This window comes from Lactuca serriola, chromosome 3 (genome assembly GCF_051521515.1).
Source record: "Lactuca serriola cultivar US96UC23 chromosome 3, Lser_US96UC23_V15, whole genome shotgun sequence".
NCBI lineage: Eukaryota > Viridiplantae > Streptophyta > Magnoliopsida > Asterales > Asteraceae > Lactuca > Lactuca serriola.
The window spans coordinates 140,896,547-140,922,872 of record NC_136410.1 but is presented as its reverse complement, the minus strand read 5'-3'; the positions used below and the strand labels follow the sequence as shown (position 1 = coordinate 140,922,872).

The window sequence follows — 26,326 nt, the reverse complement described above, 5'->3', positions numbered from 1 at the left end:
CAAATATGTAAAAAGAAATATGTTGGTTATATCCAAATTTGGAGACACCGTTGGTTTTGATCAATCATAGGTAGTGATACTATTTCTGACATAATAACCTTTATACGAAAAGCTGAAATATATAGAAAAAACGTGGTTCGAGTAGCATCTACTAATATCAACCAAAATATTGTTAAAATACTTTTACGAGAGGGTTTTATCGAAAACGTGAGAAAACATCAAGAAAACAACAATCTTTTTTGGTTTTAACCCTACAACATAGACTGAACACGAAAAATATGATGGAAATTTTTTAAATTAGTGAAAAGCTTGAGTTTGACTAAAAGTACAATGAATGGTCAGAGCTATAAGAAAGAACTCGCTTTCAAGGGCTAAAAGGTTGCCCCTAAAGTGGAGAGCAATCCTATTCCAAAATAACCTATTTTGGATCCATTAGGAATTTATTTTTTATTTGATGTTTATGAAAAATAAGAAATAATGAAGTATCAAAAAACATTTTTTTGTTCTAGACTTTGTCACACGGGCGTTTACACACCCTGGCATGGACATTTGCATGATATCCATTCCAGATTGTTTCATACTTTGCTAGTTTGATTTATACTCGAACAAACCGTCGAATAAAACCCCTATATCAGTGATAACTAACTTGTTACACTCTTTTGGTTATTTTTATTATGATAAAATAAATGAGCAGGAATTTAAAAAGTTTGTATCTTTTTATGTTTTATGTGTTAGATAAACAGATTAATTCTAAATTATGGAATGATAAAAAACAATGAAAATTATACAAATGTATATACAAAAAGCATCGTTTTTTTTATTACCTATGGTATGAATGGTTTAGAGCAATGTTGTGGTATTAATTTTGAAAAGTTTTTGTCAGAAAAAGAAATCTCTAAATTCTTACATAAACATTACAAAATAGTTTACATTTAGTCTTTTTTTTTACTAACTTTTTGAAGTTTACTATCGATCGCAAAGGTAATATATATAAACAACTTATGGTATAAAAAAAAAAAAAAAAAAAAAAAAAAAAAAAAAAAAAAACACAATCAAAAATTCATTACCCTATCAAATCATTTTCCTTAAAATATACGGCTATATTTGTTTTATAACCTACGCGATGTTAGCAAGAAGTTCATGGATATCTTACTTTTACATATTATCCAATATTTTACTTTTAGACATTATCCTTCACTAATAATTTTTTAATAGATTTACAAAAGATTACACCATATAGAAACAAACCACATACAAAATTTCCTCTATTATCACAAATAAAGTTGAAATATCATATCACGCTTTCATTTCATTTCGTTTTCTTTTTTTATTTTTAGGGCTGCTCTTACCACATTCCCTCTCGTAATAATCCCCACCTTCAAACACACACAAAAAAAATATATTATTTTAAAATAAGACTTATAAAATACAATGTTATCTAGATAAATTATGTTTCAAAAAAAAAAAAAACACTTACCAACTTTCCCTCATCATCTACGACAGGTAGGCGTCGATATTTAGTTTCGAGCAACAATCTGACATCAAATAATTTTTTATTTTTTTTTAATAAGATTTTGTGTTTTTGGTTTTTTAATTGAAAAAATAATAATAATTGTGGAAATAAAAATCAATGGAACCTTGCGGCATCCTCGAGATTGGTGGTTTCACGAACTACTAATGGCGCTGACGTCATCAAATCACCAACCACTTTTCCGTCGGTTTTACTCAGTAGTTTTTGTACTTCGTTGAATGTCTATAATTATATAAAAAAAAAATACAAAACTAATAAACTGAGCTTATAAAAGCTCATAAATCCAAATAAGATTATAATAAAACAATACAAAAAATTCATACATACTTTCCAAGTGCTATCGACCTCAGGGAACATGTCAGTGTCAGCTCTCCCAGTCCCTAAAGAAAATGTCCCAACAATTCTTCATGGTGTCAAAAATTATATTAGAAAACACACACACACACACAAAAAAAATTAAATTTAACAATATAGAAGTAAGATGATTTACCTGATATAGAATCCAAGGCTAACAAGTCATAATCTGATACAACCCCAACCTATGCACAACAATAATAAATAGAATATAGACAAAATTTCATAATTGGTCCCTTTGGTTTGCAAAATATTGCATTTTGAGGACTTTTATGAAAAACGTCACGCTACTGGTTCCTTATGGTTTGGAAAATTGCATGAATGGTCCTTCTGGCGTTAACTTTAACGTTTGACTAGTTAGTTTTTTTTTTCCTAAATGGCCAAAATGCCCTTTGACCAAATCTGAAAATTGTGTATACCTCAAGGAACAATTCTAAAAATTTGAAATTATATATATATATATATATATATATATATATATATATATATATATAAGTTCAAATTAATATTTATAATTTATATATATACAAAATTTCAAATTTTCAAAATTGATCCTTGAGATATAAATAATTTTCAGATTTGGTCCAAGGGCATTTTGGTCATTTAGGAAAAAAAAACTAACTAGTCAAAAGTTAAAGTTAACGCCAGAAGGACCATTCATGCGATTTTCCAAACCATAAGGAACCAATAGCGTGACGTTTTTCATAGAAGTCCTCAAAGTGCAATATTTTACAAACCAAAGGGACCAATTATGAAATTTTGTATAAAATATAAATAGTATACACCTTTATTTAGTTAAATTGTAAGATGGAATAAAATATGCTGAAAAGAAAGAAGAAAATCATACTAATTTCCAGTTCTCATCGATTACAGGGAAGCCGGTTATTCTGTTCTCCACTAGAGATTTAAGTGCTGAATGGAAGAAAGTCAGAGTCAAAGTCAAAGTCGAAATAGATTAAAAGTCAAAGTCGAAATAGATTAAGAGGAGAATTGAAATAATGTGTGAATATTTATTTTGACTGAATGTGAAATACCTTCATCTACAGTTGTTGTGGGTTTTACCACGTGTAATTCCTCTTTTTTGGTCATAAAATCACCTACAATTAAAACTCCACTTTTCGGCTGCAATACAATGAATTTTATTTGTAAAAAACATAATTTTATAAATGTAAGCGAGAAAATTAAAACATGCATCTTTCTATAAAGACACATTCTCCTAATAATACAATTTAAATCGCGTCATTCAAATCACACATATATGGATATGATTTTCAATCAAACAGAGATGAACAGAATCCATAGAATTCAGAAAAAGCCCTAACAATACAATTGATAATCTCTTCAGCAAGTAGCAATCATTCCTTCCTATCTTGGTGATTAGGAGATGATCATGGGTAGAAAACCACAAGTGTAATGATAGATTATAAAACAATGGAAAGTGTAATGATAGATGTGTGGAGTCATGGAAAATGAATGAATCATTTGCAAACAAACACACCAAAAGTGAATAAGGGACTACAAGTTATTGGAGATTTGGTGTAACTTAGATTAGTTCAATTTTCAAACTACATTGTTGTTTTATGTTCAATAATCAAGCTCAATTAGGCTACAACAGGTGGTTGGAACTTGATAAAGATAATCTATAGCTGGTGTGTCTGAATCCGAAGTTTGTGAGTTGCGCAATGAATTACCAGTTGCAATGGCGAAAGCGTTTTAATGTATACGCAATGAATTGAACCTAATTGTAAAATCTCTATGCTGGAAACAGATTAAACCTAAGGAACACATAGAATTGCTGAATATATACAGACTGTGCTATAAACAAATTTATCCGAAAGTAAACTCAGAAATTACACTGAGAAGAGTTGTACCTGCGCGGAATTGGACATCAAAGTAGTAGCCGCAGCGACGGTGAGAGATGGTCTGCGAGGATCTGTAAGGCGGCAAGGAGAAGAAAGCCTAGCGGCGAGCACGGGAGGAGATGAGATTAGACACGGCATCTGACGGTGGAAGAAGGCGGTGGTGGGAACGGAGGCGGTTGTAGAACGGAGTAGGGAAGAAGATAGGGGATCGGTAAGCGGAGGAATTGAAGCCATCTTCGGTGGTGTTTGTCGGTGTTTTGTTAGATAACAAGTGCCGATCAATCCCCGGCGGAGATTTCACGGAAGCGGTAGGAAAAAACGAAAACTTTGGTTTATTCCTCCTCATTCACTGTTTATCTGCGGTTTCGCTTACTTTATCGAAGGGTGTTTGGATTTGGACAAATAAAATTAAGAGTTGCTCAAGGAGCGTAATAACTAATAAGGGGTGGTTTATATAATTATATGAGAAAATTGCAAAAATAACCATTGTTACTAATTAATTTACAAATTTAGCCCAAAAAAAAATTGCAAAAATAACCATTTAAATCGCAGATGAAAATGAGCCATCTGCGATTTTGCCCTTCCATCTGCGAAGGTACAAGCGCCTAAAGCATAGTTGTGCTTTAGGCACTTGTATTTTAGCAGATGGAATAGTCTATCTGCGAAATTGTTGTTCCACATGCGATATTACATAAAAAAAAAAAGTATAAAATCGTTTTTTTCCTTCATTTTTCACTCTTTAATATAGAAAAACTCTCTTTTGGCAATTTATCTGTGACGATTTCTTGAAGAAAATAGATGATTTTTTCAACAATTCAAAAAATATGGTTATATTTTAACTCTTTTTATGTTTTAATTAACATTTATTTAGTATATGTTTTTATTATTTTATTATTTATTGTATTAGTTAGTGTAAAAAAAATGAAATTATATTGTTTGTGATTGGATAATTTTTTTGTGTTTGATAGCTTTAATATTATTTATTAGTAAACTTGAAGTTTTAATGCTATTTTGTTAGTGGTTATATGAATGTACAAATATAGACTGCGTAAAATGTGCATTGACTAGATGTACGTTTAGTAAAATGATTAGAATATGTTATTTTTTTTTTAAGTTCAAAGTTAAATAAATTGTTACAATAATATTTACAATATGTTTGGTTAGTGGTTTAGAATATATTTGATATAACATAGTTAGAATATGTTATTTGTCGTTTGTGTAGTTGTTGTATAACTTGAAAAATTGTATATACTTATCGTATAAGTTGTTGTATAACTTGAGAAATGGTTATAATAATGTTTACAATAGTCGTTTGTATATTTGTCGTATAATTTGAAAATTTTTATATACTTGTCGTTTAAGTTGAAATATTGTTATAGTATGGTTAGAATATGTTATTTTATTTAACTTGAAAGTTAAAAATCTTTTGTATACTTGTCATATAACTTGGAAAATTATATATAATTTGACGTTTAACTTGAAAAATTGATATAGTATGTTATTGTTTTTCAGCGTAAATATAGAAATTATTGATTAAATGTTGGTTTTTGCATTGTTTTTGTTTGTAATTTGAATGTTAGATTATTATTGCATTTAATAATTTGATATTTTAAAATGAAATAGTTGTTTAGTTTTCTAATATATTATTGTTTTTTATGCAGCATGATTATAATAATTTCAATGTTAAAGCTATTACCAATTTAAAAGGATCGGGGTGTAACATATGAGAAATATTTAATTTGTTAGATGATGCTATACGTGATATATTTAAAGATACGGTATTTGGTTTCTTGTTTGACGTCCCTCGTTTACAAGGGGACGGATTGCTGTTCTACAAGATGTTTCTACATCAGATACGGTCGGACGTTGTTTTATCTCCAGATGGAATAAAACAGTTATATTTTAGAGTGGGTGTTACGAAAATGGTATATGGTCCGGAAGAGTTTTGTTTGATAACCGGGTTGAATTTTGGGGAGTATCCTAAAAATATCGGGAAAAAGTGTCAGAAAAATAGTTAGTAGTAAAAAAAAGATGTTTATTGCGTGAACTGCTATTTCCGAACCATACAAATAGTTTGGTGAAAATCGGTGACCTGAAAAGTTTTATTTTAAATCAACCATTTTTAGAAGTTGGCGACGCTGATGCATTAGAGTATGTTTGATATACATTTTGTATGAAAGTTTTTTAGGAAAAGAAATAAATGATCGGGTGCCAGGAGTTTTTTTTTTTTTTTTTTTTTTTTTTTTGCTGAGAATTTGGATATATAGAACAAATATTTTTTGTTTACTTTGAAAGTTTCATACTATTAATGTTAATGTATATTATAACTAATATTTTTTGTTTTGTTAGTTTTGCTTGGGGTAGTTATTTGTGGGATTTTACTTATGAAGACCTTGAGGATACGCGGAACAGAATAAATAAATATTTATCACTGCCTGAGCGTCGTCAAACTTTAAAATACTCTATCTTAGGATTTACGGCTCCATTTAGGGTATAAAAAATTATTTATATTTAAATGGTTTTATTGTTATGTTAGCTATTTTAATTTTAATTTTTATTACTATAATTGTAAAAATTGTAGATATGGATATATGAGATGCTTCCGGTTGTTCGTGCCTGTGGATTTATATTGAGAAAAAATAGAGACATGTCTCGGATGAAACGATGGAGTGGCACAAAAAAATTGAAATGAGTTGATGTGAACAAGATTTTTTCAAAGACATAGGTTTATAAATTTTTTTTTTATTTTTAATAAAATTCATTATTATACTTTTACATGCATTTTTAATATGTTCAATTTTTTAGGAGGGACAACCACCAAGAAATAAAATGTCACCGAGTGATGATGAGATGAAATCTTGTTATTATATCTCATTTCAAGAGTATGTATATGGTGAATGGAAATCGGTTCCATCCCCAGTAAGGGACCATTTTAGGAGACAAGACGAATCTTCGTCTAGTATATCGTCTAGTGGTTGCTCTCACGGTAGAGGTGGGCGTAGTAGGAAACCCAGCTTAAAGGAGGTGTTGAAACAGCTACATGCACTGGAGCAACAAGTATTTATGAAACGAGAACCTAAAGAGGTGTGTGTTGAAGAAGTGAATAATGAAGATCTATGGAATAACATCAGTTTTGAGGAGCCTACAGTATTCAAACAAATTTTCATCAATCGGTTAGTTACACGCTACATTTTTTTTTATAATTTATTAACATATTGAAAATTTGTGTTCATATTTTATATTTGAAAATGTAGGTTGTAGAAGATGAATGGATGAATAAAAATAGTACAAATGAAAATGTTTTTTTGATATTGAAGACGAAAAGGTTATTATATATATTACAGTTACGATTTTAATAATTAAATTTTAAGGTATCTTTCATTAATAACTATAATGTGTTAATTTTAATGTAGGAGTTGGAGCAGAGGAATGAGAATGCGGATTGTAAGTAGGAACAAATTTGATGATGATGTGTTTGATGTAAATGATTATACTGAAACTAAAGAGGTTGTTATACTTACATTTATTTTATTTTTTTTATTAGATTGAAACATTTTTTAATTAGAGATTATTGCTTATTAATTTAGGTGTCGGAGGAAGATGATTTAATAATTACGGGAAATGTAAATTATTATGATGCTTATGGTTTTGATGGCAAAGAAGTTACACCCGATAGACTGAGGGCTCGAAATCCGTCAAAGTATTTGTGCCCTCCTTAAACCGAGGTATTCGTTTAATTTAAAAGCTTATATCGTAATAATAGAATTTTATTTTTATGTGAATTATTTGATAGAGATTTAAACATTTGAATATTGTTTTAGTTGCACATAACACCGAAGCAAAAAAGAAGACTAAAAAAGAAGGTTGATATCAAATCAACAAGCCTCGTTCCTCCTCCATCATTTGTTGTTGTTCACGACTTCTCCGTGTTGCGCCTGCAACCTTATGTAGCAGTCGGTGAGGCTATGATCCAAAATTATTTATTTCATTCATATGACGTGCAACATCGTTTGTTTAATTTGGTGTTAGATAGAGATTTTTAGAGTGCTTTGTTTGGGCATACACACGACGGATGGTTGGAGGTAGCGGTAAAATAATTGTTAATTTATTATTTTAAAAGTTTTTTGTTTTTTAGTTAATAACAAAAGTATCATAATTTTGTGCAACATATCACTCTTTGGTATAAACTACTGATGGAGAGACGTTTTGATAGCGGCCGACATACAATAATTCCTCCAAATTTTTTTGTTTGTCATGCTCTGGAGGAAAGGTGCAATTGGAGGGCGTTTATGGTTGGTATTGCTACATACCCTAACTTCATGGTTGCTTGATGGGATGTCGATACAGTAAACTGGATTTTATTTTTTGAAATTTTTTTCGTTATTGTCGTTATGTTTTTGTATTTTGATATGTAAACATAAAAATGGTTTTTTTAATCCTTATACAGGTCCTAATGTCGATTCATTCATCCCCTAATCACTGGTTATTTGGGGAACTAAGATTAGCGTCAATGGAAGTCCATATTTATGACAGTCTCGGTAGAGGGGCTTATGAAAAATTCAATTCTGATGGAACCTTTACCAAATTTGAAGCTCGGGTGGCAGATTATTTAGACAAGATTGACTATTGGGTCCGGATGAACATCCCAAGAATTCCATTCAATATGCAATTTATTTATGAAACAAATGTTCCCCGTCAAAGTAGTCATTTTGGAGATTGCGGTGTTTTTGTTTGTATGTTTTTGGAACAATTAGTTTCAGGTCAACCAATACGTGAACTTATTGACCCAAAGAACACAGCTTTAGAGTTTCGCCAACGGATGACAAAAATTTATTGGGGGTCGAGTCTTGGTCCTATGTAGTTGGATTATATATTTGTATATGTAATTGAATGTTGGATTTAATGCCCTAGTAATAACTTCAATACTTACAACATAGGAACGACACCACCATTTGTTTTAACGTTACAAGTACACTGCTTTAAACATAACAACAAATACAACAATTATTGACGTAACAATTTCAAAACTATCAAAACAATATTTAAAAGCTTACAACTTGTAAAAAAAAATTGCCAAAAACAACATCCAACTACAAACCAAGGTTATCTTTAACTTCTTATTTTCTGATTGAAAGTGCTTATTACAGTTAGTTACTTTAGCTATTATTATAGATGATTGGTCCTTCTCTTCATCAACCCAATTGATAAACCCGCATTTTAGTCCCTGTAAATTTAAACAATGACAATAAGAATTGTTGTCATATAATCATGAGGGTGTAAATATGAACGAAGTTAAGAACATGATACCATATATGGGCAAGAGTAAAATAATCTTCCTGGGTTTTTAGCTGTACCCGAAATCCTAATGATATGTTCACCTCCGCAATTATAGTATGCCATTCGCCTTATTTATTCTATCAAATATGAATTACTTTCACAGATACATTTCATGGAGTGACTTTACACCCATTTATAGAATAAATTTTATTACAAACAAGTATGTTTGACTATGAAATGAATTGGTTTGACTATGAATTTAAAAAATTGAACTATGAACTGCAGACAAGTACATTATCTTGTCTTGTCTTGTCGGTCAGTGATGTTTGACTATGAAATAAACTGGTTTGACTATGAATTTAAAAAATTGAACTGTGAACTGCAGACAAGTACATTGTCTTGTCTTGTCTTGTCGGTCGGTGATGTTTGAGTATGAAATGAACTGGTTTGACTATGAATTTAAAAAGTTGAACTATGAATTGCAGACAAGTACATTGTCTTGTCTTGTTTTGTCGGTCAGTAATGTTTGACTAGAGGTGGCAAAAATTGACACGACCCGAAACTCGACCCGAAACCGACACGAAATAAATGGGTTTGGGTTAGAGATTTCGACACGTTTAATTAAACGGGTTGACACGACACGACACGATTATTAAACGGGTAAGGTTAGGGTTAAAATTTTCAACTCGAAAATGACACGAAAATAACCCGTTTATATATATATATATATATATATATATATATATATATATATATATATATATATATATATATATAGAGTGTATTGGGTTAAAGTAACATATTGGGCTGTTATTGTGTTCAAAGGGTATTGGACTATTGGGCTAATAAAGAGATTTTTTGACCTAATTACGTGATGACCTAATTCTTTCCTAGTTTCTGCACACCAGTGAGGCAGTGACCACAGAAGACAGAACGCACTCCACACTCCACGCAAACGCTCTCGATTCTCGTCTTCTTTTCCTCTTACGTCGTTCGATCAATCGTTCCTTGTGAGTCGCAACAACTATCGGTTTACTTCCTCCCACATATCAATCGATTCTCATCTTCTTTTCCTCTTATGTGTTCAGTTTTTTTTTTTTTTTTTTGTTGCAGTTAGGTAATCATGGATGAACCAATCAACTTGTCTGGTGATGAAATCGATGTTTCTGATGACGAAATAGGAGATGAGATGGAAGAGGAAGTTGGTAGTGCACCACCAATTTCTAATTGGAATATGCATAAACCGAATCTGTCTGGTAACCCACTTGTCAAACGAAAACGTAAGCTTACTTCTCGTGTTTGGAAATCCTTTGAAATACTTAAAGAATCGGATAGTAAGGGGAATATGTTGTGCAAATGCAAGAAATGTGGGACTACGTATATTGTTGAAAGTAGTCACGGGACAGGGAATCTACTTAGGCATAAAAGGGCTTGTGATTTGAAACACAAAAGTTATAAAGATGTTGGACAGCTTCTTATACAATCTAATTTGAAAGGGACTTTGGGTACTAGATCTCCTACTTTTAATGCTGATGAATTTCGTGAGTTGGTTGTTGTTGCTATTGCTAGACATAATCTTCCTTTTCAATTTGTAGAATATGAAGGTATTAGGAAATGTTTTGCTTACTTATATCCAGAAGTTAAAACATTTTGCAGAAATACCATAAAAAAAGAAATATTCAACATGTATTCAATTGAGAAATCAAAGCTCTATGATTTGTTGCGACTTGTTCCTGGTAGAATAGCATTAACATCAGATTGTTGGACTTCTGTAACAACTGATGGGTATATTTCATTGACTGCTCACTTTGTTGATCATAATTGGTGCTTGCAAAAACGTATTTTAGCTTTTACTTCTATGCCCCCTCCCCATAATGGTGCTTCCTTAGCAGAAAGAGTTTGTGGATTGTTAAAACAGTGGGGAATTGATAAGAAAATAGTTTCCATAACCTTAGATAATGCCTCTGCAAATGATTATATGGCTAATGCACTGAAGTTTGATTTGAATTTGATGTCTGATGGTGATTATTTTCATGTTCGTTGTTGTGCTCACATCCTTAATTTGATTGTACAAGATGGCTTAAAAGAATTAGATGAAGCTATCGTTAAGGTGAGAGATACTGTTAAGTATTGCAAAGGTTCTCAAGCTCGGAAAAAATCATTTTTGCGTTCTGTTCAATATGTTGGCATAGATTCCACAAGAGGGCTAAGGCAAGATGTTCCAACTCGTTGGAATTCTACATATCACATGTTAGATAGTGCATTATATCACAAAAAAGCAATTCTTCATTTGGCAAAGACTGATGCAAACTATGTTCATTGCCCAAGCTTCGAAGAGTGGAGTAGGATTGAAAAAATTTGCAACTTTTTGCAAGTTTTCCATGATGTGACTTTAGCTTTTTCAGGTTCTAAGTATCCTACTTCCAATCTTTATTTTCCTAATGTTTTAAAGATAAGATTGCTTTTGCAAGAGGAGAAGGAAAATGGTGATACTTTTATAAATAACATGGCTAAAAATATGCATTTGAAGTTTGACAAGTATTGGTGTGAGTTTAGCACTATTATGGGCATTGTCATTGTTTTTGATCCCCGTTACAAGTTTCATTTTATTGAATGGGCTTTCAAAAAGATATATGGTTCATCTTTTGATGTTGAGTTGGATTTGTTTAAGAAAAAATTATTTTCCTTGTTTGATGAGTATACGGCTGTTAGTGCTACAACCAAGGCTAATGAAAGCTCATCTCATTCTGGTGTTGCCAATGATAAGTCGGACACATATATGACGGTAATATTTTGCTCCTATCTTATTTTATGATTTTTTTTTTGTATTTTCCTAACTTCTACATTTTTTGTTAGGATTTTGATGATTTCTTTAGCTGTGAATTTACTACTGGTGGTAAATCTGAGCTGCAATCTTACCTAGAGGAGCCAAAATTACCTCGCACGGGTGATTTGAATGTGTTGGAGTATTAGAAACATCTTCAAGGACGGTATCCCATTGTTTCTCAAATGGCTAGAGATATTTTGGCCATCCCAATATCTATTGTTGCTTCCGAATCTGTTTTTAGTATTGGAGGAAGAGTTATTGATGCTTATCGTAGTTCGTTGAAGGCAAATGCTGCTGAAGCCTTGGTTTGTCTTAGAGATTGGGTTTTTAGTGAAGGTAAAATTTGCATTTATAAAATTCTGTATTTACAAAAACAAAAAAAAAAAAAAAAAAAAAAAAAAAACCTGCATTTAAACAAATATTAAGAGTATAATCTGCATTTTTTAAAGAGTTAAAATTTTGCATTTACAAAAAAACAACATTTAAATTTATGCATTTATAAAAAAAACTGCATTTAATATGAAAGTAATGCTAATATAATTTTTTGCTTTTTTGTAGGTTCAATGCATCCAGATATTGAGGCGTTATGCAAACAGACTTTAACAATGAAGATTGGCGATGTGAATGAAGATGAAAGTGATGTACCAAGTGCTCCTAGTATTCAAACTCAACAATCCGGTTTAAGTTAAAGATTTGAAGTTGAATTCTCGTATTACTTGTATTTTTTATTTTAATGTTGTGGATGTTTGATGTTTTGGAAACTTGCTATTATTTTGGATTGTCAACTTCTCTTAATACTTTGAATGTTTAATGCTTTAACTTGTGAACTTTAAGTTTTGATCTACTGATTTGGTTGTTTACTTTCCTGATGTAAAATTTAGAAAATTTTATTCTTTAAACGGGTTAAACAGGTTAAACGAGTAAAAGGGGTTAAACGGGTTACATGGGTTAAACAGGTTTCGCGGGTTAAACAGGTCGTGTCGGGTTAGAGGGTTTTATACGTGTCGAGTTCAGGTCAACAATTTTTGACCCGTTTAATAAACAGGTCGTGTCCGTGTCACATATTTCCAACCTGTTTAAGTTTCGACACGACACGAACCCGACACGAAACGACCCGTTTGCCACCTCTATGTTTGACTATAAAATGAACTAGTTTGACTATGAATTTAAAAAGTTGAACTGTGAAGTATGAACTGTAGAGAAACACCAATGTGTATATAATTATAATTGTATTTGTGTGATGATTGTAAAACACTTTTCATTGCTTGTGAAAATGAGTACTTACATTGAAAGAAGCTTTTCTCAGCTGCCAATATTCTTGCATAATCTACAAAGAAAAAATTCTAATACCTTCACAGCCATCAAGAAAACGGATACCAACCGTTTCAATTATGTTTTGTGGCTTTAGGTTGCATGGACAATCTATCTATTTATCTCATCTAGATATTATCAAAACTTTCTCTTCTAGTACGTAAGTCATTAAGTACTTAATCTTAGTTATGTCATCTAGATATTGTCAAAACTTTCTCTTCTAGTACTTAAGTCATTAAGTACTTAATCTTTAGTTATGTCTAGTAACATATCGGTATTCTACACAATACCATTTAAGTCAAAACATACATTCTTACCCTTATGTTATACTATATATAATCATCTTCTAAGTTTTTATTCTATCTCTTAGGTATTTAGCAAATACCCTTATAATCTAATCTTACATACTCTAGGTCTACATACATTCTCTACTACTTATATCTTATATATACCTCATGTATTCTCTTAATATACATACATGCTTTGATACATGTTCTTACATGTATTTCTTTATCTATCTTCATCTCATTACTTGGGTACATTCACTTAGTGCCAAGATTCAACACACACACACATACACTCTCTCTCTCTCTCTCACACACACACACACACACACACACACACATATATATATATATATATATATATATATATATATATATATATATGGCTCGGTTCCGGTGAGGACTCAAAAATTGGTGATGACTGCGAGGACATTCTCCACCACCCATTTCGTTAAGGGTACAAACATCAAACCAAATACTTGGTCGTGGTGAGTTCGCATTCAACCTATGTCCGTGGTAATTAATACAGACTCGATGATTTAATTACGTGCGACGAACATCCATGAACCGTCATTAAGTGAATTTTATTATTTATTTTCGTTTATTTTAATTTTTTTTACATTTTTTAATATTTTTTTTATATTTTTTTAAAGCGAAATTCAAAAAAAAAATAACAACTGTATACTTGGTTTTTAAGTTTTTATTTATTTCGTTTTTTTATTTTTTTTCTCTTTTTTATTTTTTTTGTTTTTTAACAAAATATTTTTTTCTCTTTCTTTATATTTTTTTATTGTCTTTACCACATTATTGAAGATACTAATGTTTTTGTTTATTTTTTTGGTTTTTTTGGGTTTTATTTATTTATTTATTTTTTAAATTAAATATTGGTTTTAGTGTTTAATAATTAACAATTATAAAATTTTAATTAAGAAGAATATTAACGATCATAATATTTTCCGTTTATACTTCTTTTAAATTATAATATTTTTGGATCATAAAATTTTGAATCAAATTGTTTTGAATCATAGTATTTTGATACAAATAATTTTTGATCATATGATTTTGGATCAATAATATATTCAATTAAATAAATTTTTTGTTCAAAAAAATTATGGATCATTATATATTTTGAATATTTTTAATTTTGAATCATAAAAGTTATAATTAAATATTATAAAATATTCGAGTATAAATATTTTTAGATCATAACAAATTAAGAATTCTAAACAAGTTAAATCAAAAGTTTTTTGAGTCATAAATATTTTGAATTATCATATTATGTTCAATATTTTTTAAAAAACTAATATTTCTTAAAATTAAAAATGAACACTTCAAAAAATTATTTAAAAAAAAATATTTTTACAAAGTCTCTAGTATAATGAGTAGAACTATCCATTAAATTTTCATGATTTTTGGAGAATTCTTTTTTCTGGGTTTTTTATAAACAAAAATATAAAAAACGAAAATTCAAATTTTAATGATTATGATTATTTTTTGGATAATTAAATTTTAAGAACTTTAGTTTTTTTAGATTTTTTTTAAAAGAAAAAAAAAGTTATGATCAAAAATCAAAGTTGGTGGAAAAAAAAAATCACCACCATGGCCGGAGGACAAGTGGCAAAGAGAGAAGAAGAGGGAGAGTTGGACATGGGCAAGTTCTTTTTTTTTTCTTTTCCCCTTTTCCATTTTAACCCCCAAACTTTTTAACATTTTTCAGAAATTATGAATATCTCGTACATAATTATTAAAATGTCATATCATCTCGCGAGATATTGACGATAAATAAAATTAAATCTCCATCTTTAATTTTCTGATACTCACGGCAAAGATTTGTGCTTGCAGTTCTCACTTATTTTTGAGTCATCACTTGATCCAACTTATATATATATATATATATATATATATATATATATATATATATATATATATATATATATATATATATATATATATATATATATATATGAAATCTAGAAAGAGAGAGTGAGAGTAATAATTCACCTTATTAGTTAGTGAAAACTAATGTCCTATTTGATTTGGGTCTAACCAGATATTTTTACATCTAACCGAGACCTTCAAAGAAAAGTTGCCGACTGGGAAACTTCCAAAGCTTACCTAGGGCTGGCAATTTCTCGACACGACACGAAATAAATAGGTTTGGGTTGAGTTTTTCAACCCACCAACCCACCAACCAGCCAACCCGTTTATTAAACAGGTCAAATATAAGTTTCTCAAAAAATAAATGGGTTGACCCACCAACCCATTTATATTCTTAATAAAAAAATTAAGTTATTTTTAAATGTATTTATGTATCAAGTATTAATATTTAATAAGTATTACATAATATATACCATTTATTCATAGACCATTTGACTGTTTTGACATTATGACTTGTGGTGGATGGTCTAATGTCATAAGTCGTAACCTATAAGGCTAAGTCTGTAACATGTTTCTATGAATGTTCTTAATTTTCATTTGGATGTTTAAGACTTAAATATCTAAAATTCGGACCCATGAACCCAAATCTGACCCACGAACCTGCCAACTTGTGAACCCGTATAAATAAATGGGTTGGTGGGTCATATATGGGTTTATGTTCCAAACCCGCCAACCCATGACCCGCCAACCCGTGACATGTATATTTAAATGGGTCGTGTTTGGGTTGGGATATTTTGACCCGCCAACCCGCGACACGCCAACCCAAACACGACACGATTGCCAGGCCTAAGCTTACCCCTCCTCCATCTCCTCCGGTCTTGAGCCAAATCAATCATATTCTCAGCGAAGAAAATCATCATCCTTGTCGTTATCGCCATCTCTTCCACCTTCCATCATTACTAGTGTCATCGTTGTTGCCATCACTTCCTTCTTCCATCAAGAAAATAGGTATGTCCCTCCATCTCTCAATCAATCTGCGGTTGTTCTTTAATTTTAGATTATATGCCATGAACTAGAATCAACCATCAACATCCACCATTGTTGCTTCTACATTATGTTGTTTTATTCTAATTTTGTTGGTTTGTTCTATCTAAATCGATGAGTATTGGAATTTATGTATTTAAATATCATCCAATTGATTTGCATGTATAACGATTTAGGTTAAACCTGGAGTCATGACATCATGATTGGTCGTTCCATCGGTCTCTTACCGAAACTAAATCAAGTTCATGTTGTTTTCATATCTTACCTGGATAAGTTATAACTTATGACAAGACAGGACTTGCTAATCTCTGTTTATGTTATGTAATTATTCTTTAGTTTGTTACGAATTGAATTTTTATCAAGGAAAGTTATAGGTTCAACAAGAGCTAGACCAATCATCTGTTCTTGGATTTTCCAAGCTCTGATGTAGTGTCACTATTGTAGAAATAGTATTTGATCTTATTATTCTATTTCTGATTCTGCAAATTCAAGATGCAATCACTTTATTTAAAGTATTCAAAATTCAATGTTATTCAAATTATATGTGATTGTATTCATATGAGTTTATCATTTGTTTTCCTTTTAATATTTGATGTTTTTGCTTCAAGTGTTATGGCTAGTGTTCATGTCTCATAAGTAACACAAAATTATTAAACTTCAAATTAATGGCTTATTATCAATCCTTAAGATTGATTGATTAATGTGAATCTGGTCAATGAATGAATTGTTTGAATTGTTGAAAAACAATGATTTTATTTATAACTTTATAAAACTAATGATTCCTTTTATAATTTTTCTTTGGGTTTTTAAAGGATTTGTGTGTAATTTACATTTTGTATGACAATTTGTATGTTTTTATAATTATTCAGCAACTTCATCCATCACTGTATAGAGTAGCAGGGTAAAATGGTCATTTTTCATCATTCAGCACATTTAGTCAGATGTATAATTAAACAATATGGTTTCTTGCTCAGTCAGGATTTCATACCCAGACAGACCTTTCACAGTCAGTACTTTTTGAGTCAGTAACAATCAAACGGGACCTAATTGTCCCACTTTGTCTCCTTTTTTCAATTAATCCTTCTTGATCCATCTTTTTTTCTCTTAGGCCTATTCATACATAAATACAAGTATCTTAATACTTGTCTTAGCCTATTAAAAACTTAATGACTCTTAAGGTCAAAATGACCACTTCATGGATCGAAACTCTATATTTTTATTATCTAACTCTTAATCTCAACCAATTAATGAATTAAGCATCTCATATTACTCAATTCATTATAATCTACTTTAATGCGTCAATTCATAATCTCATTAGTTAAGGTTTCAAACCCTAACTTCATATACATCGAGTTCACCATGGAAATCACTTTCTAAGCTTGATTAAAGCATCTAAACACTATCATTAACATCATAATCAAACTATAGGTTGATCAATTCAACTAATCTATTCTAAAAAAAACATTTCACCAAAAAATGGAGAAATATTACCTTGATATAGAGAGGATGAAAATCCTAACAACCCACTATCTCTAGCTTCCCTTTGCACCATTTGAGATGTAAAAATCACCCCCTTATATCATCCCATATGAATGGACCGAATGGGCTCTTAATAGGTTATAACATGTGCTCTAATTGTGTAACCACACCACGACCCTCTATATACCGCGTCGTGGTGACCTGTTGACCCCAGGTCAAAGGCAGTTATTTAATTGCCATGTTGTGGTCATCTGCTTGCCACGTCGTGGTACTCTTTTTTAACGACATCCTACTTTGGCCACCGTGTCGTGGCACCCATGTATCGTGTCGCGTGGAAAAGTACCTTACCATTCTTTCTTACGATGGGGTCTCACGGTGTAGTGTTGAGCTACCCACCGCGCTACAGTGGCTACTTGACAGCAGTCCCTTTTGCTGATTCCATTCCAGTTTTGGAACATTTTTGTCCAAACTTCTAACCTTCATAACTTCTGCGTTTCTTACTCGTTTTCGATGTTCTTTATATCCATGCAATGGTGGGAACATATGATACACTTTTTTTACGTCATATTTCACTGACTTAATACGTCTCTTAATTTATTAAGTCACAAAATTGGCCTAAAAACATAAAATTCTCATTTTACGTTTTTGACCAAAAATGCATCTTCTCATACATTCTTTATCTTGAACTTACTCATCTAACCCATTCTTAGTGACTTAAACCCTTTTTGGCCATTTTCATGAAGTCACAACTTCATATTCTCATCTCTTTATCATAATTGAACATTTTGCCATTTTGGTCAATATTTGACTAAAAGTCAACTTTCTCTAAATTTCAACTTCTTACAGGCTATCCCTGGCTATGAGTTGGTTCCTCCCATGTCTTCTATATCCTTTATATATATATATATATATATATATATATATATATATATATATATATATATATATATATATATATATATATATATATATATATATATATATATATATATATATATATTTGAACTGGTCATGAGTTCAGAAGATGGTTGTATTACATTATCTTAGTATAGTGGAGGGTTGTGGAAGAATCTTAATTGTGGTGGGAGTATATGTTAATGAATGTTAACAAGAAGCGCACGTTGAATTTGCATGCGGGTGTAAGGTATATTGTGTTGAATGGTTGTTGTCTAGAAAACTATGTGTACCGGATAATCAGATCAAGTTATCATACAATATCAGACGATTGACATTGTTGAGTTTTCTATGTTTTTAATATTATTGTGAATTAGTTTTTATGATTTTGATTAGTTTGTATTTATTTTAATAATAAAAAAAATTGAGTGGTTTGGAAGTGATAAGAGGGTTGAGAAAGATGAGTTTCAAATTTTCAATGTGCTGTGGGGTGCGAGGGACGAAAGTGAAAAAAGATAAAAAAAAAAAAAAAAAGGTGATGTTGTAGCGATACGAGTAAGGGACGTGAGATGGATGATAAAAATGGATACTTTCCACCGTAACATACAAGTCTTTAATATTAACAAATAACATATATACGATATCATGTATGAAAGATGTCCCTATTATTAGCATAATACATTCTAACATCTTATATTTGATTGTTGATTATCTTGGTTTTAATTGGATCCAACGTAAGGGATGATTAAAGTTTTAAAATTATTTTTTATTCCATTTAGTTGATTCATATAATCAATAAATCCAAAAAATGGTAGTAAAGTTACTTTTAGACCATACGATCACGTTAATTAAATTATTGTGAATGCTTTTCATCATGTTTTCGTGCAATTGATAATAGTCAAAATAAGGTTAATATAAAAATGTGGATAATTGTACTTTCCAACAAATAATTATTATTGTTACGAATCATATCCATGATTTAAAAACAAAATTATTAAGTTTGTTTTTCACTAAATGATTTCATCTATAGTTTTTTTTGCCAATTAGGCCTAGTTTTGGTAGAAAAAAAAAAAAAAAACGAGCGACCCAATGATGGGTGACAAAAGCATAAACAAAATTATGTTATGAATCAATGAGTAACAGCCGGACAAAAAAGTCTGGATGAACAAAACTGGACCATTCACATTGCTTTTTCACACCAAACTGACCACGGTTTGTAGGCCCATTTCTGTCCTCCAGCCCAAAAACAAAAACCCCAATTTACGCTCATCAATTATTTTGTTTAAATATGTTTTCTATTTGATTAAATCATTAAATTAATAATACTGAAACTTCAAATATCTTTTACAAAAAAATAAAATTATAGTGGTGTGTTAAATCTTAGTTTTTTTTTTTTTTTTTTTTTTTAATTTTTTATTTAAGTATACCACTGACACAATGGATTGTTATTCTGTTGTTACCTTTGTTAAATATTATAAGATGGTAAAAGTGGTTTATCTTTTCTATCGACTTTCTTTGTAAGGTGCCGTTTGATTTTTCGAAGTAGAAATGTCTGAAATCTATGAGCCATCTCTGTAACCCTCTGTAGTAGAAGAGGGGGACCAAACGACTGCAACATGTAATAAAAAGTCTGTTTGTTTTTTAACCTCTGCAGACTGCTGTAATAACTATAAGCTAAAGTAAGGTGTGAATATGTTTGAAGCAGAGGGTTAAGTGCTGCGCCATACAGCACACGCGCAACAGTTTTTAAGTCAGAAGTCTTCTGAAAAATAAACATCTGCGAATGACCAAATATTACGTGCACGAGACAACAATAAGTGATCAAAAATGGTTTTTTAGAAAAAACAAACATCGCCTAAGAGTGATAAGTAATTTATATCACGTAAGAAAGACATGTATTTGTGTTTTGAAAGTAGTATTTATACTCAATACTTTATGTAGTGGTTGAGCATACTTATTTAAGGTTGTTTGTTGGGGACGTAAAATCTGTCGGTGGTCCTTGCTCAGTTGGAATTAGGTTAGAATGTCTTGTACTTGCCACTGTTCTTTTAAAATGATCATTTTACTGAATAGCATAGAATAGAACGACCATTTTATTTACAAAAACAGTTTACATGTTTGTAGAGTTACTTTTTCAAACATCATACGTTGCAAATTTTTTTTATCATATTTCATGATCATGATAATATTTAGCGAAAGTGATGTGAGCTTGCAAAAATATAATGATGTTTTTTGAAATATATAAAAAAAAAAAACACGAAGCTTGTTTTATATGATTTTTTTTCGAACTGTAAAACACTAAAGTGTAGTGCATAGATGGTTAACATGTGTTGATGATAGTGGAGGTCGCTAGTTCAATCTTGCAACATGCTTAAATGAAAGCCATCACCTTAATGTGGTCCAAACACCATATTACAACCAACACTTTATTACCCACTTTGAGTAAAATGTCACTTTGTTTATATTTCTAAGAAATATTGAACTTACCAATAATAAAAAATACACTTTTTTCACATTTGATTTTTCTTTTGAAAAGCTTATGAAATCAACTTTGCAAATTTCATGAATTTTTCACAAACTAAATTAAAAACACGCTAAAAAGTATTGGTCTTACGAGCGGAGACTTTAAAAAACTAACGGTTTGTAAGACTTTATAACGAAAAATACAAAATAGGGTACTTTTTGATTTTTTAAAAATATGGATTATTGGCTAAAATGAGTGGTCCAATGCGATTATTTTAACGAAAAACTTTTTTTTGTTAAATCACAAAAAAGTTTTTATTATTTAAGATGGTTTGCATAAATTCTTTTTTGCATGAACTATCTTTTATTCTAAAATAGGTTTATTCCACCACGAAAGAAACTTCTGAAACAGTATTACACAAATATTTTTTCTTTTAATGTATATGTAATATGTCGATTAATGATGTTTTATTTGATAATTCAAATGATTATAAATGTCTTTGGGTTAAAATTATGTGTTGGGTTTTTAACTTTTTGTTTGTATTTGGGATATTAATTTTGTTGTGTTTTCTGTTTACCTGGTACATAAAAACTATATTGCATTATATTTATTTATTAACTAAAGAAAACAAAATAAATGATTTAAACAAGAGACTCACTCACTCACTCTTATTCCCACTCCCATCACTACCGCCACTGGACACCAGTAATCACAACTAGTCACCACTAGCCATCGCAAATCACCACCAGAAATCAACTCCAAAAAATCAAACATAATGCAAAATAAAAAAAATCCGATATCAAATCCAGAAAAATAATAAGTGATTTAACAACTATTTTTCTGATGGTTCAACTGACGTAACGCTTCGGTCAAGCATTAACCTATAATACTATAACTTATTAATCTTTATGACAATATGGTAATGAAAGTTAGATCTTCTACTAATCTCAATGAATACCGAGAGTTCTATTAAAAAAATGATCAGTCAGGCAAGACAGTTGGGAGACAGGATCATTTCGGCATATAATTTGGTGGTTGTCGAGGCCAACAAAATTAATAACCTTATATTTTTTTACACTAAAACAGTGTATGATGTTAAATGGATCGTATCCATGGAGATTGGTTCAATTTAAATCTCTATGTAAATCATTTGTTCAAGCACTTATAAAACAAGAGTAAAAGTAAAATGGGGGGATTAATTATTTTTGATTGCTTGAGAAAATTAAAACTAAGCTAGAATGTAAATATGACATATAAACAAGTAAATGATTTGATTAAATTCAATGAAGGTTGGTTGATTTTGGGATACACCACATGGATGACATAGTTGACTTATCATTAGACTAAATGGAACAATACTTGTGAATTAATTTAACTTAGCTATAGCAAATTATAAGCACAAATTACCTCAACTCTTCATTGTTATTAAAATGATTAGAGGAGCTCTTACACATTCCCTTAATTAAAGTCACAAAATTAATGAAGCATATAATCTTATGAAAATCAATTAGCTTTGAGTTCCAAGAGTTACCAAGTCCAAAAGATAATCAAATGCTTACATTATCACTATAGAGGAAACATTTCCATGGGCTAAATGAAATGAAAACAAACATAGAAACCATTTGTTGATTACTAATTCGAGGTTCCATTACTTAACCAAGACATTAGTCAATAAAAATAAGCATTCATTCATCAAAACTCATGATCAAGGATAAATAAACACAAGAAGATGTTTGAGTAGAAAACATTTCCATAAACTTCAAACACAAGATAGCATAAGTCTTCAAAACAACCAATCATCCATGGGTTAAACCCTAATTAACGAAATATAAGTCTAGCCAAGCATGGCCAAAATAAAAGAAATACAAGATAGTTTAGAGGTACCTAACATGGTTCAAGTTCGAAGTGCAGTTGCCTTAGCCAAGGACCCAAGGGATCACGGGAGATCCAGACACATCGACAGAAAATACCATTTCATTATACATCGAATAAAAGAAGGACTCCTCGTGGCAAAGAGGGTATCATCGGATGAGAACCCAGCAGATCCCCTCACGAAAGGACTGAGTCGGATTAAGCATCTCCAGCATGCTCGGAGCATAGGGCTGAAGGATGATATTAGTTTTAGTAGTTATATAATTTTGAAATTTGTAAAGTGTAATTGACATTTGATGATGAATAAAAGTTGTGTTTATTTATAAGTAAAGTGTTGCTATCTTTTGTCAATCGTTTACTATATTCCTTTTGCATGTTTTGACTTTCAGAATAATTATGTTTGGTAAAAAAATTATTCAAATTCTCCAAAGTCGGTCATATGTTGGAAGTAGGTATGAATCAAGACTATCATGAGTTGGTTGCAGAGGTCTAAGTTGATGGACATGGCTACAACGATCATGAGTGCTCATAAGTTCTGAGTATTGGATTCAACTCACGCTCACTGGTATCACTTCATGGAATTTATCTCGAGTGATCGTGAGACGGTAATATCATATAAGTCTTCAAACCTAGAGATATGACTTGTTGCCTATGATTTGGTTATGCATTGATCATACAAAACCGCATTGGTAACTCGATGTTATAAAACGTGCTTTTGTGTGTGATTCAACAAGTAGTAGAACAAGCATATGAGTCAGAGTTTATCAGTTCCTTCTTTGATTAGAAGTGATATATGGGCCCCTCGATGATTTTTTTTACCTATGTACCAAGCCCGGTCAGAACCGAATTGATTTGTTCAGTTTAGTTCTATGTCAAACAAATCGGAAAACAAATTGTTGGACAATAAGTAAGACATTGTTCCCTGTATTTGTTCGGCTGATATCTAGAACAGAGGATTATAAGATCACTTATCTTAACGCCTCGTTCCCGAGTTTAACAAAAGAAAAGAAGAGAAAAGAAAAGAAAGTCACGAGAGAAAAGAAGAGAAAGAAAAGGAAAACAAAATTTTCTTTTGTGTTCCCGAGTTGGAGAGAAGTGGAAGGAAAATGAATCATTTTGTTCTTTCTTTCCAAATCCTCCCAAATCGGAAGGAAAGTTAGGAAGGAAAGTGATCCTCTCATTTCCCTCCACTTCCTTCCAATTCCCTCCTTTAATGAAACTCGGGAACACCAATTTCTTTTATTTTCTTCTCATTTCTATCAATTTCCTTTCCTTTCTCTCCTTAAGTTGAACTTGGGAATGGGGTGTAAATGGCGTATCATCATCTTCTCAGTTCCGAGAGACCTTGAAAGAGCTACGATTGCTGATCGGTTCCTGAAGTCATACTTGCAGCTATAGTTATTAGACTTATCCAAGTGGGAGACTGTTGGATAAGGTGTCTATGTCCATAACTATTCCTGGTATGCACTTAACCCGGTTTGGCATGGTCCATTTGGGTTGCATGGCATCATGTATTTGGATAGACTAAATGAGAGAAATAACACTTGTGGTTTATTAATATACTATAAGTTCTAATATATTAATAGTATTATTTAATTAGTATTGATCAAGAATTAATTAAGTGATCAAAAGAAGAATAATTAAATATATGGGTTGATTATGTAAATCATCCATAACTTGTATAGTGGGCTAAATGCTCCATGGATTATCAAGTTGGGCTAAGGTCCATAGGATGCTCCATGGGAGTTACAAACCCATGGGTCATGGAAATGAAGAGTCATATTACATTAGGGTTTACATGGTGTAACCCTAATTGTAACACATTATATAAAGGATATGAAACTCACCAAAATCGACACTAGAAGCAAGATAGACAGGGCAAGCCGATTTTGCAAGTGTTCTACATTCTTTTAAAGTTATTCCAAAGCACTTGTTGTTGTGTGAAACATTTGAGGCATCACACTTGGGGTGCTAGGCTCTCAAGGTTTTCAAGGAATCAAATCAACTACAAGGTATGTAATTCTAGCCATCTTTTATGTTAAAAGTTCCCCATGTATGCTAGATAGGATTGTGAACCATGGAAATCATATTTTGCATGTATTTTAGACAAACATATATCCAATGTTTTCTAGGATTGCATGTACACTTAGGGGTGTTAGAATACTCAAAACTCATCAGTGAGACGCGAGAGGAATGAATGTTGTGATGGGATGCAAAGGGCGCTTGTTGGATGAAAAGCGGTAGGGGTGCGAAGCTACTTTACACGTGGAGCTTTCATGGACACTTTGGAAGTTGTAGCCGCCTTTCCCACTTCCTAAGACGTTATTTTCTAAGATTCTTTTTACCATATTTTTATTAGTCTTTTATTAGTATTTAATAAAGGCATTAATTGACCTAGTTATTAGAGTGACATTTGATTAGCTTTACCATTATTTTTTAGGCTATATAAAGCCATTGTCATTTGTAGTGTGTAAGGTGTTATGTTGAAGATATAAATTGAATTGTTGTTCATTCAAGTTGTTGCGTACAATTCAAATTGTTCTTTTTTGGGATGCGTTTCCTAGTATTGATCTCGAACTCAAGTTAATAGGTCTTAATTTGTTTTCACTGAACTCAAATCAATAGATTTTGATTTGTTTTCACTGAAGTTTCAATCTATATGTCAAGTTTGATCTTCACATCTATCCCTTTTGTTTTTGTTATTATCTTTGTTCATTGTTCTTGTCATTTATCCTTGTTCTTTGTGTTATTCCGCTGCATATTTGGGTTCCAAGCTCCAGTTTCTTATCATTTGTGGTGTTGGAGATCCTAGTCGTGTTGTTGGATTTTTTGGAGCGGTCCAAACACGCATGAGATGGAGTTCAAGATTATGTTTGTGTGTCTTTGTATGTTGGCAACTAGCCACATTTTATATTCAAAACATTAGAGTGAAACTCTAATAATGTATTTTTAACAGCCCAAATACTTCATATTAAAAAGCTAGCAAGTAAGTAGTAAAACAGAACAAAACAAAAGAAATTACATACCACATAGTCCAAACTATATTATTTTCTTGGTTCTAGTATTAATCCAATCATAAGAATGTAGCGCAATTTTTTTGAAGATGGTATTTTTCGGGAATTTGTTGTTTTCAAATACCATCGTATTTCGATACCTCCACAATTAATACTCATATAGTAGCCATGGCAATAACCCAAAAAAAAAATTTCTTCTTTTCACTCATCTCCGACACATTATCCATACAACTTA

General features: G+C 31.1%; 1 protein-coding gene across 1 annotated transcript; it reads right to left on the bottom strand.

The window, feature by feature from the left end:
- Window positions 1-1,193: 1,193 nt before the first annotated feature.
- LOC145093211 (CBS domain-containing protein CBSX1, chloroplastic-like) lies at window positions 1,194-4,122 on the bottom strand. The gene is made up of 8 exons (XM_079031285.1): window positions 3,757-4,122; window positions 2,920-3,007; window positions 2,733-2,797; window positions 2,022-2,070; window positions 1,859-1,911; window positions 1,638-1,753; window positions 1,478-1,535; window positions 1,194-1,376 (listed from the first exon to the last, which is right to left on the bottom strand). The coding sequence occupies exons 1-8, from the start codon at window positions 3,979-3,981 to the stop codon at window positions 1,305-1,307; spliced, it is 726 nt and encodes a 241-aa protein (XP_078887411.1). The 5' UTR covers window positions 3,982-4,122; the 3' UTR covers window positions 1,194-1,304.
- Between the last annotated feature and the right edge of the window lie 22,204 nt (window positions 4,123-26,326).

What these genes read in the sequence shown, in the direction of transcription:
- LOC145093211 (XM_079031285.1), bottom strand. Translation starts at nt 3,981, where the DNA reads ATGGCTTCAATTCCTCCGCTTACCGATCCCCTATCTTCTTCCCTACTC. An exon ending in CACAACAACTGTAGATGAAG is followed by an intron (nt 2,798 to 2,919) that starts GTATTTCACATT and finishes TCTTCCATTCAG; the next exon opens with CACTTAAATCTCTAGTGGAG. An exon ending in AATCTCGAGGATGCCGCAAG is followed by an intron (nt 1,536 to 1,637) that starts GTTCCATTGATT and finishes ATTTGATGTCAG; the next exon opens with ATTGTTGCTCGAAACTAAAT.